The sequence below is a fragment of the Peromyscus eremicus genome, chromosome 10 (assembly GCF_949786415.1).
Source record: "Peromyscus eremicus chromosome 10, PerEre_H2_v1, whole genome shotgun sequence".
Lineage (NCBI taxonomy): Eukaryota > Metazoa > Chordata > Mammalia > Rodentia > Cricetidae > Peromyscus > Peromyscus eremicus.
Window position 1 is genome coordinate 64,880,400 of NC_081426.1, and position 17,974 is coordinate 64,898,373.

Consider the following 17,974-nt stretch of genomic DNA (forward strand, 5'->3'; position numbering starts at 1 on the left):
TCCAGGACTCCTGAGGCACAGGCAAATGGATTTCTTGAGCTTGAGGCTAGCCTCGTCTACATAGTAAGTTCCAGACAAGGCTTGCCACTATAAAGCAAAAGCAAGCAAGCAAACAAACAAAAATAAAACAAAACAAAAACAAAAAAAACCAAACAATAGCAAAAACAAAACACATCAGCCTTTTGCACCTTAATTTCTACCTTTTGGGTACATCAGGACAAGGTTTACCACATAAATACTTAACGATGGGAATCTACATAATGGCTTACCTCTGGCCTTCTTTCAAGTGCTTCTTTAATTATGGGGTGTAACTCCTCTATCAGCTCCCTAAAAGAAAAACGGTATATATTCTTTGCACCGACAGCTAGGTGGGTAGAATCTGACATTTGCAAATATATACTGAAACAGCAGAAACTGCTAAGTATTAACCCTAAGTCTACTGTTTCAAACAGTTCTTAATGCTTCATTTCCATCGTAAAAGTCATCTAATTGAACATTTAGAAACTGCAGAACATGGCACAAGCCTCTCTGTTTATAGAGAAAAACAACATCGATATTTTTATTCCATTGTTTTGTGAACTGTGTATATTTTATGGAGCTGAAATGTGGTTATGTGTAAAATGCTCTCCTCCTTCCTTTTACAGCAACTAGCATGCCGCTAACGAGTTAACGACATCCTGCCATCCAGCAGGCTAGCCTGATTTTCCTAGGGAGACAGTCACCGTTGTTTACTGAACCAGTATTTGTAGTAGCAGAAGATTAGACAGAACCTGGTTTACATTTTTATTTAAATTGAAAATGTGCTCATCGCACAGGACTGAGAACAAAATGAAAAGCCCACGGAAACAAAATCCACCCATGATTTGATCATTTATATAAAAATGGTGACATCAGGAGAACAATTTTGTGGAGAAAACCAAGTTTGAATTTGCTCAGTACAGATGAGAAAGGGATGGCTGAATACACTGCCTGAGTGGAGAGGTCAGGGCTGGTGTGCAACTATGTGCAAAAGACCTGGACTCCCCTCCACTCCGCCTCTCTGCTGAGCACACTTGGTATTCCAGCACATCGAAAAAGGTACGAAGAGCGTTACCTAAAGGCTCCTGGGTTGGTCCTGCCAAGACCTAGAACAAGGGACTCTGTGACTTCCATGCTCTCGGAGCGCATCATTGGAACTATGTGCTTGAACAAGGATGAAGGGGATGGGATGCCAATAATCTGAGGAAAAAAAAAATCAGAATTGCTACTTACTTATAATTAGATAGTCAACCAAATAACTTGACATTTAATAATCTTGGGTCAAATACCATTGAGTAAATGACACTTTGGGGGCAAACAAAGGCTGCTACAAAACTCACTTTCAGCACACAGAACCCAGAAAAGCTAAAGGGCTTGTCCGATGGCTTGCTGCAAGTTCATTCTCAGAACTTGTTTGTTTAGAGATGCGCCACCACACAACGCTCCATGGATCCGTCAGACGTTTTCTATCTTTTGATCCATACACATAAGAAAAACAAAATTCTGATACCCTAGTCTTAGGTTTCCTCCAACCACACCATGACGTCTTCTGTCCCATCAGAAAATCTATTTAGCAGTTCTTCTCAAGTATCTATTATGTTACTGTGTGAGTTAGGAAAACTCTGTAAAAGCTTTTAATCATTAGACGATGACTTTGGGAGCAGTTCACCCCTGTAGTCCTAGGACCAGGGCGGCTAAGACAAGAGGATTGCAAGAAGTTTGAGCCAGCCCAGGATACAGTTCTAAGCCGGTCTGGGTTATATGTGAGACTTGTCTCATGAAACCAATAAACTAAGGAATCAATGACTCCTACTGGCAATGGGAAGTATACGGGCTTGGGAAGCGAAATAAGGGGAAACACATGTTATTATTTCCTTTAAAATTTTCAGTATGCTATTTTTATGTACACGGTTGCTTTTGCCCAGTGGAAAATCTATTCTTAATTCTAACTAGGAATCCACAAAAATAACAATAGAATTTTCCAAGATGTCCCGTGTCCCGTCCCCCCCCCCACACACACACCGTGAACATGGGCGATATATTTTTCAACCTCTCTATTTTATTTTCCATGAGTGAGGAGAAATTTAAAATGTCCTTTCCGTGGAGTCACTGGGACACTCCGGAGGGCGAGGAAGACCCACCTTGGCGTCGATGCTGTAACCACTGTCAGGGGTGGACGCCAGCGTCTCAGGAGGAGAGCATCTCATGGGGCCTGTGGATGCCGAGGAGGAGGGGGAGGGGGTCGGGGAGGGGGAGGCGGCTGCGCTGCAGCAGAGAATTAGGTAGTTTCTCCACAGGCCAATGTAGGAGTCACTGCTCGTGGTGGCGTTTACCTTCTTTGCATTGATGGGGCTACTAAAAAAGAAAAAAGAAAAAAATCAATAAATTTAAGGAAAAGGGGGCAGAAATCACACGTGTTTTGTTTAAATAATACCTTTTATTTGAAAATACATATTTTGTTCATATTTCTTCATCATTACCTCCATCCAACTACCACACTGTTGTTCTTCCAACTGTGTCTTCCTTATTCCCCGTTATTAATAAACCCCCACCACCCCCAAATCCAATCTGTGCCGCTCGTCAGTGGCCATCCGCCAGGGCACGGGCCAAGTGCTAGCGGCCACACCTTCAAAAACAGTGACTCTCTCTCTTTAGCAACCATCAACAGCAGAAAGCATTTTGAAAGTTTTATGTAACTAATGTCAAGTTGTCTACCGATTTAAAGGAGATGTTAAACTTTAGCATAAAGTTTTTATTGCAAGCACTCAGTCTTTCTGGAGGGACCAAAGAGAAATGAATAAAGCACTAGATGCCTATCCTGTCAGCCGGAATAGATAAAACAGATCTCTCTGAGTCTACATTTTCCCATCTCTCTCCCTCTCTATAAGAGAGCAATATAGTACAGCACACGACGTATAGAATTTCCAGTGTATGTCCCTTTTCAAAAGCATGCATCTCGAAAGCTGACCATCCACTTTAAAATGCGCTCTACGCAAAGGACTTACTTTACATCAACTTGGGGGGACAGCAGCTGCAGCCTCGTGTACGCGAACATCCACGCGTAGCTCACAGCTGTGGAGCAGTGTTTAGGAAGATTTTCCTGCTTTAGAAAACTGGAGAGACTTATAATCCACGGGTCTTGGCCTTGGGTCACATGTGCAAATATCCAAATGTGGGAGGGACTGATCACGTCAAACTGGTGGCTGATGGGAGAGGAGTTCCATTCTGCTAACGTCTGCAGATCTACCGAGCTGGGGCAATACAGCAAAGTAGTCTAGAGAGAGAGCAAATGATTATCTGTATTTGAGTAACTTTCAAAGTTTTTATATAGGAGGGGTGCTTTATGCCCGAAGTAGACGATCAGTGTTTTCTGGAAAATAAGATATAGAGTGTGGCTGAAGGTAGGTTTGAGGAAGTAGTGAATTTCTGACATTCCCATGAGTTTATTCTCAAGAGAGACACGTTGTAGCTTTCATTATTCTCAAAAGGCTGTGTGGACCAAGAAGGTTAAGATCCATAGCTTAAGTCATTCCTCTGTGGATGCTCAACTTTCATGGGTCCACAGAACTTTTTAGAAATAAAATGAAAATCACTGACTTTCACCCTGATCAAGAGGAACAGCCTGAATGTGAGGTGTCTCACATTCTAAGATACACCACCTTAAATATTCGTTCTGTAACATTCAGATTCTTAAAGAAATTAATATCTTTAAAAAATTAATACCTTTTTCGTTTTATTTAAAAAGTACTGTTTAAGGTATTATTAAGTCACTTATTACTACTCTATTTGTTACCATAATATACAGTTAATGATATAAAGCAATTCTTTTAACTGTATACATTTTAAATCATGTCTTAGGCTTATAAAATTTTATTACGACCTGCCTATGGTTGTGTATAACAGATGAGTTATAAGAACCAGGTGTTGAGCAGAAGGCAAATAAATCTTTCACCCATGTACTCCAAAATAGGAGAATTAAAATTCAAGTGGTAAATTACATAGTTGTTCCTACATCAACCTTGGAGTCCTGACTTGGCTTTCCTCTCCACTCCACCCACACTCCAGGAAACTAAAAGAAGTTTGCCTGAGTCAGGCTACATGTGGCCCTGGGTTCTAGCCTAAGCACAGAAAATAGAGGACAGAGAAAGGGAGGGGGAGGGGAAGAGAAAAAAGTAAAGACTATCATTTTTTTTTAAATGTGTTTGCTGAGAAAATAAAGAGTATTTATTTTAAATAAAATGTTTCTCTACATTTTTAACATACTATTTTACTTAATTTCATAAAGCAGATGAAAATATTCACTGACAAAGCAAGTGTGTTTCTTCTCCTTTGATCAAAGAGTATTTCTTCCCAAGACTGTAACCACTAGGCAGCAGATGACAGTCCAGTGACATCACATTTAAGGGAAATGTCTGAGATCAGAAAGGCTAGAACTTTACGAAGATCAACTTCTTTTTATGGTGACAAGAACTAGTCACAGCATAAGCATGTGACTTTGACACATGGTATATGTTTGAGAAATACTTCATTTGTTAAGGAGATACACTGATGTGTACACAAACGTGGATGTGTATTCACCTGCCTTAGGTCCCCAAATAAGATTGAGAAGAGAGTCCTGCAGTTACCTGATCGGCCCCCGTGAGATGTATGAAGCTCTCAAGAATGGAGGGGCTGAGTCTGTCCATCACATCTATGGCTAGCTCATCCTCACCCTGTAAAAGAGAGGAGACCATGCATCTGAACAAGCGAGGAATGCCTAAGAAGAGCGGGCAACAGGAAGTGAAGCTGAGTAGAGTTCCAGCTCATGCCCCTGTGAAGAACTAGGGAGCAGGGTTGATGGGGTGGGGGGTAGGGTGGCTTTGCATCAGGCCCGCAGCCGTAAGGTAAGCTGCATGGAGTACGGATGGGCAGAAGGATAGTCTGAAACATGTCCGTGAGATGGCTCCATGAACCACCTGAACCTTACCTTAGGGACCTCCAAAAGTGCAAACAAAGCCCGTATTTCTCTAAGGACACTGACAGCTAGTCTTCTGGTGGCGGGCCGGCTGCTACAGAGGATGACCAGTGCAAAGCCTTCGACCACATGGAACACAGTGGAATATGGGTTCCTTTCCAGAGGAGGGGGATGATGACCTCCATTAGCGATACAATGCTTGGAAAAAAAATTGCAAGTTAAAAACAAATAAAATTTAAAAAGATACAAGAATTTAGAAAAGAGACAGTAACCAGTAAAGCAGATTACAGGCATTTCGGTAACAGGGCTGCCTTGGCTCAAGGGATTTAAACAGCATTTCACTTCATTAAAATGCAACAGTGTGGCCTGGGGCTGGTGGTGTAAGCCTGTCCTCTCAGCAGCCTAGGAGGCTGGAGCAGGAAAGGGTACAGGTTTCAGGCCAGCTCAGGATACAGAGTGAGTTCAAGGCCAGCTTGGGCAACGTAGTGAGACTTGGTCTGAGAATAAGAAGTAAACACAGTTCTTGGTGTGTATCTCAGTGGTAGAGCCCTTGTAGGAGGAAGGAGGTTCAGAATTCAACTGAACAGAGTAATAGTATGCAGAAAATGAAGTGTCCCAATGGCAGTCCAATTAGGATGTGCCTAACTTGTCACCCTGACTCCCTTGTGACCCTGCAACCACCTCTTAACCGTTGTCAGTAAAATGTTTACAAATGGGAAAGGAGAGACTGGATTACATCTCTCCTACGGAAGTCCGGGCTTACATATCTAAGGTACACAGCATCACCCGGGAGCTTGTCGGAAGCAGGGGTGCTTGGTGTGGGAGGTGTATGCTCATAAAGACCCTGGGGCGGCTAGATGGTCCAGTCCGAGCTTCTAGGGTTCTATGGTCCTGGTAGTGTTAGGAGGCAACCACGTGTGCACCTTGTATGGTGAAGGACTACAGACCTGTGCACTTAAGAAACTGATGCCTTTGCTAAAACAATCAACTCAAGTGACAGACTACCACCAAAGGTTTCATATATAAGCTTTGAAATGTTGGAAACGGGAGAATTACCCTACAAACCCTGTGCTCGATAAAACATAACCTGCTACCAAACGAAGAAGGCTAAAGGTTAGACTTGGTATCCAACACATGAATGAGGAGAAAGTCCAGCACAAGGGATTATCATCAACAGAAGGTCATTACAACTAGTAACAGTTGTAGAGCTTGAGAGCGCCAATCTATGTCAGTTAGCGTCACAATCGGTCATGGACTACTGATCGATCACACACAGACAATGTGGAAACGTGTAGTACCTGGGAGTCCTGGGTCTTGTTATACATCTGAGCTGCCTGTTTCCACTGATTTATCAACTGTACCAACATCTTTACAGCATTATCAAGAAGGGTGGGGTGGACATCCGTCACTTCACGAACAATAAAATATACAAATCCTGAAAGAACGTCCTCCCGCCAATCTGGAAAATCGAGCATGAGCGCCTGGAGCGTGTTGAAGGCCAGGGCCCGCAGCTCTTCGTCCATGTGGACCGTGAGCCTACCGAGAACAGAATCCCGTTAGCAAGCCTCGAAGAAACCCAAACAAGCTGCTGTCACCAACGCTGACAGCGAAGACAGCTGAACACGAGTCTATGTTCTAAAACTTAAAACCAAGATATCTGATCCGTCCCTTCAAATGCTCCGTGAGGATAAGAAGTCGGGGCTCATGTTCACTTGGCCATGCTATCATCGCTCTTGCTGTGCTAGTCTATAGTTTAAATTTCATGGGACTCTATTCCCATTCGCCGATGTTTGTGCTCAAGTTCAGGACAGTGAGTCTTGAATTCAATTGACAGGCTGCTGTGTAGAAACAGAGAGGACTTGTAGAGGGGCTACCCACCACCCCCACATTTCCCTAGAGTGCTCTTGAGTAGGAGCCGCAGGAAATATTAGATAGAAGGATTTAGAAAGGGGAGAAACAGAAAATACAGGATAGCCTCGAGAGGGCCTGGAACCTATTCCAATGAGACCCAACTGTCTCTGCCCCAGGGTATTTATAGAGACGCCAAGAGGTGGAGCAAAAGACCTCCTCCCTCCAGCACAGCCAAGTGCAGACCATCTCAGACACCTGCACTCGGGCCCGTGGTCCAATCATCCTCTCTATGCAGGCCTGCTGGGTAAAGCCACTAGGAAACCTGAAAATGGGCTCCCACAATGACATCAGAAATCCATTTCATACTTCATCAATCCTTAACACACTTTCCAGTGCTCTCCTATAATCAATAAAAATTGGTCCAACTGCACAGGATTTTAGCAATAACTTACACCTTTTCAGTCCTTTACCGTTACTAGAGAGGACATGACTAATCTCAACCATCTCTTACAGGCTTTTAAGGTTGTGGATGAATATAAATAGCTCGTTACAAAGGTAATCATCTAGATGGAATCAACAGAAATAATTCCTGAGGGTGAGAGTGGGATCAAATTTAGGAGCAATGTAAGAAAAGGTCTACACGTTGGAAATAAAATAATGGGTCAACAGCCTATCAGGCCCGAAAGAGCTCGAGGCTCAATTACATTTTAAAAAGTTAAATTACTTTTTAAAGACTTCAATACAATGATAATTTCAGTTATAAGATTTTTAACAAAAAATGAGAAAATGATAACTTAATTACATTTTAAAAAGTTAAATTACTTTTTAAAGACTTCAATACAATGATCATAATTTCAGTTATAAGATTTTTAACAAAAAAAAATGAGAAAATGATAAATAAAATTAAAAAAGGATGCAGTCCCGAAGCTGCTAAGCATGCCACCACATGAATAGAAGCTCCTGATGCGGAGGTGAAGACTATTTCAGTGGCTGGCAACACAAGCAAATGCATTAACGTTAGAAATGACCCAAAGCAAAAGGTAATTAAAAAGCACGCTCTACGTGTACGCAGTGGAAAACAGAGTGCCCCACAGTGAGAGACGGGGCGTCATGTGGTTAAGAAGGGAGGCATCACAGTTGGCCGAACTCAGATCTGGTCTTCGCGAAGCGAGCCTCCAACCGACAGAGAAGCTGACTAGACATCCACGGCAGCTGTGAGGGTGTTGGTAGCAAGCTGTGCAGCGGCTGCAGCGCCAGTCACAGCGGACCGCACGTCAACATGGTGGCACTACACCTCTCCAGCCCAGTGTGCCGTCTCTGGTGGTGACATCAGGGAAAATACCGTGGGAAACATTAGTGACGGCACCTTCCACGCTAGTTATTTCCACAGCCTTTAAAGGCAGGACTGTAAGGATCTCACCCCAGTCAGCGTGACTCAGGATCTGTGCGCCGGAGTTAATGACTCCCTGGGTAGAGGAGATAACAATGGGACCTGGCTAATTAAAGTCAGGGATTATTATGTTCCCTGGAGACTTCAAAGAGGTCTATACATTTACAGCATGCCCTTTTTTGTTGTTGATTCTTTGCTGGCTTGCCTTATTTTTGAGTAAGGAAGAGCCAGACTTTAGAAATCCAAGCCAACATGTTCTAGACTCTTCTGGCCGTGGAGGTGAATTAATTAAACATGGCAACTATAGGGAAAGGATGTCAGGCGAGCAGCATGAAACTGCTATTCACTGCTCGGAGGCTGGCTCTGTCCTTCGACAGGCTGCCGAGCCCTGACCCTGTCAGGTGCAGCTTCCTTCCGGGGAGATGAGAGGGCCGGTATTCACCTTGTGGGATCACCTTCCACAGATGGAGGTCAGGTGAAGCTGAGGTGGGGCCAGTGAGAATAGATCTGCCTGTAACTGCCCTCTGCTCTCCTAAGGAAGACGTGTGCAGTTAACACTTCAGGTTCCTAACGGGGACCCAGCTTCCTAATGCTGCGCTCTTTTTAGTGTATCTATTTTATTTTGGAGACAGGGTCTCACTATGTAACTCGGTCTAGCCTCCAACTCCTGATTCTCCTGCCTCTGACTCTTCAGTGCGGGGAGGTCGTGGCAGCACACAGCACACAGCTCTGCAATGCAACTTATGGCAGAAACGAAGAGAGAAGGGCTGGGAGACGGCTCAGAGGGGAAAGGAGTTTGCTGCACAAGTCTGGGGACCTCAGTTCAATCCCTAGAGCCCACACGAAGGTCGAAGTAAAGGCCCAACTCCAATTACGAGGTTCTCTTCTGAACTCTACACCGCCATGGCATGGGCACCCCATCTTACACATGCACATATAATAATGATACATTTAAAATTGTAATTAAAAGAATTAAGAGAGAGCCCACTGGCATAAACATCCAATTCCAGGCACTCAAGAGACTGAGGCAGGAAGGAGGATTCCCAAGTTCAGGCCTTCCTGGCACACAGACAGAGGTCAAGGTCAACCTCGACAGCGTAGTGAGTAGAGACCCTGTTTCAAAATGAAGCATATAAATGCACGTATGTATGGTGTACATTAAACAAAAGGTTTGGGATGCAGCTCAGCAGCTACGTAGTACTTGCTTAACATGCGCAAGACTTTAGGTTCAGCTCAGTGCCCCAAAGCAACAATGCAGAGAGGGAGTTTACAGAAAGGTGCGGTTTCAAACACGCCCCCATCTCCTTACAGTCCTCACCGGAGACAAATACCACTCTATCCGTAGTCCCAACACTGGAGGGAGGTGCGAGCCCGCCTGTGAAATGCCAGGTGTTTCCACCCAGGGCTGGAACAGGTTGCTGTAGAAATCTAGTCACTATTTACACAATATGGTGGGTGCCCAGCAACCAGTAAACAGTCTTCAACACAGCTGAGCATTCACGGGCGGTAACAGTCACTTTGCTCGGTTTCCCAGTAGGGTGTGGCTAGCCAACTGTGGTTCTGGGCTAACTCCAGGCAGATGCCCAGTCATGGTCACGCCTGCAATATGGTCTGGGTGCTTCAGTAATGCCACAGTGAGAACGCAGGCCTGAGACAGACTGTGGCAGAGGTCCTCAACCTTCCTAGTGCTGTGACCTTTTAATACAGTTCCTCATGCCGTGGTGACCCCCAACCATAAACTTATTTTTGTTGCTACTTCATAACTAATTTTGCTACTATTATAAATCATAATGTAAATATCTGTGTTTTCTGATGGTCATAGGCCATCCCTGTGAGAGGGTCATTCAACCCTGACACAGGGGTTAAGACCCACAGGTTGAGAACCACTGGACTATGGCATGATCTGCAAAGTCTTGAAATATTTACTGTCTGGTCCTTCGTGGGGAAAGCCTGCTGACCCCTAACTGCACGATCCCCAGTGGCATCTGCACAGCAGAGCCTTGCCAGGCTGCCATCTTGACTTAGAACTGGGCTAGGAAACATCATCTAAGTGTGATTGCTAATTCACTTTAGAGAACTACATTAGGCCTAATAGAGCAAGAGAATACTTGAACTTAGGAGCTCTCCTATAGCAGAAAATATTAAGTGGGTTTTGGTCACCACCTCAGATGCTGATGGAACGCCCACAGAAGTAAACATCAGTGAGGCCCGTATGTAAGGGATATTTGTCATGTAAAATCAATGAACTACTACCAGACAGGGGATTGGAAAATAGAGCTTAGAGGGAGATAGAAGAATGTTAGAAGTTAAAGATTTGGGTGGGGATAATAAACGACGACGAGAATTAAGAGAGGAAATGGGAAGGCTCCACATTGTGTCTGTGGCTGCCTCCGTGATGAACACACCAAGACAGGAATGGCGCTCACCTTGCTAACAGCTCAATGAGGTCGGTTCTGCTCATGCCATCGGGAATCAGCCTGGGGATCGCAGCAATGCATGTTCTAAACAAATCGATTTTGGGTTTTCTTTCCCCCCTGAAAAATGTATTACAAACAAAATAAAACAGAGTAAGAAGCAGATCACATGAGCTAGAAAAACCCACTTTGTGAAAATGTGTCAAAAGGCGAGACCCAAGGCTAATGGGTCCAAGAGAGGGTGCACATGCAAACTCATACAGACCCAGCAGCTTGTTCCCACCAACATATAAGTGAAAAGATGGAGAATGACATTCAGGGAAATGACAGCTAATCATTATCCTCATTAATTAGGAGACATTCAAAGCAACTTCGTAATTTCAAATACTTAAAATTTTATTCAGTTTGATAGTTAAGTTAGCTATCTACAAACATAAAATAAATACTAGTTACAACTATAACTAGCTGTGTGATGGTTAACATGGATTGTTAACTTCACAGGACCCATGGGAGGAAAGCTTCGGGCATGCCTTGAGGGATTGCCTACGCTGGGTCAACTGAGGTAGGAAGACACATTGTGAACATCGGAGGCACTATTCCATGGCCTGGGGTCCTGGACTACAGAGGAAAGAGAAGGCAAGTTGAGCATGAACACTGCTCTCTGCTCCAGGACTGGGAACACCATGTGACCGGGCTGCCTCAAGCTCCCGCTGCCATGACCTCCCAACTACAATGGACCACTCTCTAAAGCTGTAGCCTCAAATAAACCATTCCTTCCTCCAGCTGTTCTGGTTAGGCATTTTGTCACAGTAACCAGACAAGTAACTAATGTAAGTTGTGTTGATATTATTAAATATCTAAAATCATTAGTTTTATAATCAGATGCTCTCATATGTTAGTATTCATATCATTTCTTGTGATACACACATGTATGTATGTTTAGATTTTATGCAATTTAAATGCACTGATGTTTTAAAATCCCAGACCCTCCGGAACAGCAGATGTTTAATATAATTTAATTTTACTAGTTATGTGTCTATGACGGGGAGGATGTTAAAGACCAAATCCACTGCCTTACTCATGCTAGGCAGGGGCTCTACTACTCAGCTACATCCTCACCCCCTCTGGCACAGTTTCTTAGAGTTATCCACTAATTTTACTTGAAATATCTAACCACTACACATTGGTCCTCATCTTGATCTGTATTTGAAGGAAAGTCTCGTACTGTTACTTCATCCTCAGTAGTTTCTAGTTGCTCAAATAATAATCCCCATGCAGAAAAGAATCAAGAAGTTCTAAGAGTTCGGGTCAGTGTCTGTTATAGATATTTACACAGCTGTCGCTTTGTGCGGCTTTAAAATAAATGGATTAGAGTGACCACAAGTCAGATAAATAACGGAAGTCCCTTACATGTCATTGAAGGTGCAGCCACTGTACGTTAACAATAACGGTACAAACGCTGCTGCCGCCTCTCTGGTCTGTAAGGCCCTGGACAAATAGCAGATGCGCACCCGAATGGGTGGCCAGGCCCACCAGCCTTTCGAAACTGCTGTTGACTCCTCAGTGTACACCTGCTACCTAGCTCACACACATGGCCAAGTATGGGACTGCTGTGAGGCCGGCTTGTCCCCAGTATGTGATGATTACTAAAATGGACAAGAGAGGCTGGGCCAACATAGATGAAAGTGGAGGGGGAAAAAAACCCTTAGCAAACTCATGTGGTCCCAGAATCTTCTCTAAATATGAGGTTATGTCTAAGAGTCCCCTGATGATGTCTGGTCACCACCAACTACTGATGTGATTAATCCAGGTGTTACCACCGCCATGTGGGACCAGCTAGATACAGTTTGTCTGGCCCTTGGACCCCCGTGCCCAAATGCAGCATGTAGGCATTCCACAGTGACCGTCTCTCAGTCACAGTGTGACCTGGAGCTTGTGAATGGTTCTTCAAAACATGCCAATTAAGGCTCCACATGGGAAATTTGTTTAGGCAACAGCAGACACCAGCCTCGGGTCATTTCTAGGCGCACACACTCCCTAACCTCTGTGTGACCTCCAGGAATTCTGTGTGGTCTCTGAGACCTCTAAGTAATAAATCATTTCCATCCTGTCTCTCCTTGTCATTGAAAGTCTATTGTTAGACCACAGTTAAAGATCATGGGAAATTCATGTTGAAATGTGAAAGGAGCCACAGGAGAGCAAGCCGACCAAGGGACAGACACTGCAGTCACCTGAGACTCTCACAAGACCATGGAGGAAGTGGATGTAAACTTGCAAGAGCGGTTGTGGTGATGAGGAAGGTGTCTCAGAGGAAGTCAAACACCTCCCGTTTGAAAACTCTCAGGACACCATATTACAGCAGTACATGATAGCCATGTAAGCCCAGACAGCAACTATCCAAGGGGACATTCCCAGACCTACAGTGCAGATATCTAAATCTACATTTACATCTAAATTCCGCCTTATGGATAATATTGATGCTTGCCAGCGAACACAGAACATACCACCCCATAGAAAGGAAGTTTCTAACAATCAAGAGAAAAAATGATGAAGGAAAAATAATAAGCATGGGGCTGGGATGTGAAATGGGGCTGTTTCTAAAGAACTGCCCACACATTACTCCCCCTGTATCCCCTGGTTCCTAGAACAGAGATACAAGAGCCCAGGTTTACAGGACTCCCGGCCCTATCTTTTCTTTCTTTTTTTAAAGCAGGAATATGTATGTAGGACCATTTGTTAGATTTAAGCCAGTCGTACTATACATATCTGTGGTAAGTGGGGATTACTCATATGATATGAAAGTAGGCTTCATTATCAGACTTTCATTATCTACACTAGTTCGGCATCACATAAAACAAGAAAATGGAGCTTGTGGAAGGAATCTCTGTATTATAAACTACAGCAAATGGCCACATGTAAGAGGTGCAGGAGAAAATGTACAGAAACAGGTAAGCAAGGACCAGCCACCTCTCTGGACTCCTCTGTGAAAACTGAAATCGCAATGGAGTACACATTTAGTACATACGTAATCATGTCTTCAGGCTCCTTGTTGGACATCTGCACGCTGGTCATACACATTGGTCTCCCAACCTCTTTGTCCAAATGTCGGAGAATGCTATCTAATGCTTTTCTTACTTGAGGATAGTAAACCGACATTCCTAAGAGAGAAAGCACACACTCACAATAGTGCCAGGAACTGCACACAAGACTGCTTTGTGTAAGAACAACCCATCCATCTCTCAGTGAAGAAAGCTTGCTGCTACCACATTAAAAGATGTTCCAACTGTGACATGCTCTTTAGGATCCCGCATACGAATTATGTGGAGAACTCAAACTCAGATTGAAGGACAAAACACCGTCAACGGCATCCCGCTAGAAAACACATTTAACAAGAAGACCCTTGACAGGAATACTAACAACATTCCCAACACGTCATCACCAGATCACCGCACTGCTGGGGCATCCACACTTGGCAATGGGTGTACTTCAGACTACGGACTTGCACAAAACAGTATTACAATTTATTCATGCCGCTTAACACCCACCTATGACTTTTGCCTCTTCGTCTGTCAAGGTTTTATTGAGAAAAATCTTCTTCACGCGAAGGGTGTTTCCTGAGGGAAGAATGACGCCCGTGGTAGGCATGGGAGGGTCGCCATCTTTCTGCTGCAGGCTGTCCGCGATGACAAGGAAGACCCGGAGGCCAATGTTCATCCTCTTCAGAGAAAATAGACCCAAGAGGAAGAAATCAGGGCCATGCACTTTATATGCCAAGGGGGCTGGGAGAGAGAAGGACAGTGGAATCTAGTCTTTCTGCCCGACACTGTGAACCAGCCCAGGCAAGCAGAGTCTGCTGTGGTTGCTAATTCCCAGACAGGACTGGACCCTTCTGGGGTCAACTGGCTCTCCTTGTCTGCAAGGCTCATTAGAAACCTCTCTGCACTTTCTCAACTTCCATGTACCTCTCAGCTACTGCTCCATGCTCCCTGCCATGATGAGAATGGATTAAATCTCTGAAATAGTAAGCAGGCCCCCAGTTAAATGTTTTCCTTATAATCGTTGCCTTGGTCATGGTGTCTCTTCACAGCAATAGAACGGTGACTAAGACAATGCCTGATTCTAAGGCAGAGGGAAAGACTCCAGGCATGGCCTTTTGAGACCTCAAAAGCCCACCCCCAGTGACACACCTCCTCCAACAAGGCCTCACCTCCTAATCCTTCTAATCCTTTCAAATAGTGCCCACCCACCCCTTCTCTTTCTTTTATCCTCAGTATCTCTCTTCCAATTGAAAATACATCCATGCCCCTTCACTCTGAAGCAGAGCACGTGTCGCAAGTCTCTTAATGGGATAAACACCCCTCACAACACTTCTCTGAAGCATCTCTCCCTTGACAGGGGCAATATGAATCTTCTTTCACTTTTTACAGCACAGGGCAACATCAAGCACTCTTTCCCAAATTACTGCCTCTTCTGGCCACTCCTCTGTTCCTGCTGGCTGGGTCACCTCTCCTCACATTCCAGGCTCTCCCCCCCCCCCCCCCCCCCGAGTTGCCCCCTGTCATCTGTAGTCTCTCCCACAGAAAGCACAGATTTACACAGCGCCGATTACTGCCGATTTCAGATGTTCAAAAACTTGTACCTAGCCACCCCCTCTGAACGCAATCCTTAAGATCTGCCTGACGTCTTAGATGTCCCAACACGCCAAGTTAGACAGGCCTCATCTTTTTCCCGGACCTGACTGCTTCTCTACGTTTCTTCATTCAGGAAGTGTGCTGCCTCCCTCCATCTGCACCCTACTGTCTCAGCCCGCATGTCACTCTCTGTGACCTGCACCAGACTTTAATAAGGCAGGGACAGGCATGCCAGCGGGTGGCAACGCAGCACGCCAGAGCCGAGAACCAAGTACAGTGTTCATTCATGTTTACTACGCAAATAAGATAGAGCTTGCTTTAAAGTGTCACTCGCTTTTTAGATATGACAAAATACTGATGCATTCCATTACCTCACACATCAGAGTCTATAACCACAGTTACAGACTCACGGAAACCCCGAAGGAAGCAGAAAGTTCCATCATGTGGTGGAGTTACTCTGGGCATTTCCTTGGTGCATCACTGATCACACGCATTTCAGCAAGTGGGTTAATGGATTCTTTTATCTAGTTTTTATTAAAGTGGTTTTCACAACTTGAAAAGGTCCCATCGCTGCCCCCCAAAGCAGACTGATGATTGTCACGGGCCACAGAGAACCCCAGGAGGACTAACACTTCCGTTCCCAGTATGAGAGCCTCACTGTTGCTACAAAGCGATTCTTATTTTTACCTCTGGATTAATGGTGAAAGTCTTGGTAGATTTTCCAACACTGAGAAGATCAAATATTATTTCTTTCATTGCAAAATCCAAACGTTCCTAAGGAAAGAAATTAATTCATAAATCATTGTACCTTGCTAGAATGTAACAGAAGTTATCTGATATACACACATATATGAAACAATATAGATTTCTGCCCTTAGAAAGTTTATAAATCCAAATGAACACAAGGCACGTATATAGGAATTAACAAAAACAGAAGTGCCTAGAGAGCAGTGAGGACAGGAAGAACAGGACCCCAGCAAAGGATCTCAATGGAAAAAAAAATAGCAAAGACGCGTCAGCGCCTGAGGTACAGGGCTAGCCGACTACTGCGGGAAGGCCACTCCCCTGAGGGTACAGGTACACAGGTACAGTTCCAGAAATAAGAAAGGGTGACCTGTGCAATTTAACAGCACTGCTTTCTGAACACAGGTCCAAAACTTGCTTTGTCAGTCTTCTTCATTGTTACACTCAGTAAATTATCGTTTCTTCTAGGCTCCGATCATAGACGTGCATTCCCTTTAGCTAAATGTTCCTTTCCCCTGGCCCCACCATTGTAATAAAATAATTTGATGGGGCTGGAGAGATGGCTCAGTGGTTAAGAGCACGGGCTGCTCTTCCAGAGGTCCTGAGTTCAATTCCCAGCACCCACGTGGTAGCTCACAACCATCTGTAATGGGATCCGATGCCCTCTTCTGTCATGCAGGCATACATGCAAAAACAGCACTCAGATACATAAATAAATAAAGCTTAAAAAAAAAACTGATTATGGATCAACAAAACTGTCTGGCTTCATCACAAGAAAAAAGCATTTCCCTGAGTTGGGAGGGAACACGGACTTATTTCACAGGACTGATGTTCCAAAGGGAGACATGACTGAGACCTTGGCCTGGCTCACACAAAATCCATTTAATATCCCGCTAATAAACTTTCTACTCTGCAGAGGCTAGGAAGCTGAAGTTACGTTTCCCAGGAACTCTCCGAGGGACATAAGCCTTATGAAGCAGTAGACACAGGAGAAAGGGGGTGGAGAGGAGGAGGTTGCCACCTCTCACACGAGGGAGAAAGGCCTCCACATCTGAGCTGCGGAGCCACAGCAGAAGCAGTATGGTCCTCAAGCATCCTCAGAGAGGCGGGCTCCTATCTCACAGCTCTTCAGTTCTGATCCAAGCGGCAGCTCCCTTACAGCCTGACACTCTCCCCTGCCCAGACGAGAATTGATTTGTCCCGTCCTGGAAGTGATTTGGTGAGCTCTCTCTAGTCTTTAAAAGATCCCTTTGATTTACCTATAGTAGTTTCTAGCATATGTGCTTACGAATCTAGACTGTGAGCCCTGGGGATGGCCGGTGGACTTACTGCACAAGGGTGAGGTCTTGAGCTCAGATCCTCAGCACCCACATAAAAAACTGCTATGCGGTTTGCATCTTCCTATAATCCTAATGCTCTAGGGCAGACAGGAAGGCCCCATGGGCTCACTGGCCAACCAGCTTAGCCAATCAGGTGGTTTCAGGTTCAATGGAGACTCAGCCTCAAAAAGTATGTGGTGAAAGCCAGTCAGAAGACTTACTAAGTCAACGTGTTGTAACGGTCAGCTTTATGTCAACTTTGACACGAGCTAGAGTCATTCTAGAAGAGGAAACCTTTACTGAGAAAATGCCCCCATCAGGCTAGTCTGTGGGCAAGCCTGGGGTGTGTGTTCTTGACTGACGACTGATGTGGGAGCGCCCAACTCACTAGGAGTGGTACCACCTCTGGGCAGGGATCCCCGGGTGCTGTAAAAAAGCCGGCTGAACAAATCAGTAAGCACTCCTCATCTTCTCCATCAGTTCATGCCTCCAGGTTGCTACCCTGAGTTCCTGCTCTGACTTCCATTGACAATGGACTAGGACCTGAGAATTGTAAGTTGAAAGAAACCCTTTCTTCTCCACACTGATTTGGGTCAGTGGTGTTTTATCCCAGCAACAGAAGCCCTAACTAAGACATGTGCTTGTTGCCATGA

At 44.7% G+C, this 17,974-nt stretch overlaps 1 protein-coding gene across 6 annotated transcripts in view; it reads right to left on the reverse strand.

Annotated features, from left to right (window-relative positions):
• The window catches only part of Fryl (FRY like transcription coactivator), a 246,331-nt gene that overhangs the window by 73,479 nt on the left and 154,878 nt on the right, over nucleotides 1-17,974 (reverse strand). For all 6 annotated transcript variants that reach the window (XM_059275978.1, XM_059275977.1, XM_059275976.1 and 3 more), the window contains 11 exons: nucleotides 15,946-16,032; nucleotides 14,173-14,344; nucleotides 13,653-13,785; nucleotides 10,640-10,747; nucleotides 6,271-6,508; nucleotides 4,985-5,170; nucleotides 4,644-4,730; nucleotides 3,024-3,292; nucleotides 2,160-2,373; nucleotides 1,094-1,218; nucleotides 270-327 (listed from right to left, as the gene is read on the reverse strand). In XM_059275978.1, the coding sequence (XP_059131961.1) occupies nucleotides 270-327; nucleotides 1,094-1,218; nucleotides 2,160-2,373; nucleotides 3,024-3,292; nucleotides 4,644-4,730; nucleotides 4,985-5,170; nucleotides 6,271-6,508; nucleotides 10,640-10,747; nucleotides 13,653-13,785; nucleotides 14,173-14,344; nucleotides 15,946-16,032 (1,677 nt within the window). The remainder of the gene's footprint in view (nucleotides 1-269; nucleotides 328-1,093; nucleotides 1,219-2,159; nucleotides 2,374-3,023; nucleotides 3,293-4,643; nucleotides 4,731-4,984; nucleotides 5,171-6,270; nucleotides 6,509-10,639; nucleotides 10,748-13,652; nucleotides 13,786-14,172; nucleotides 14,345-15,945; nucleotides 16,033-17,974) is intronic.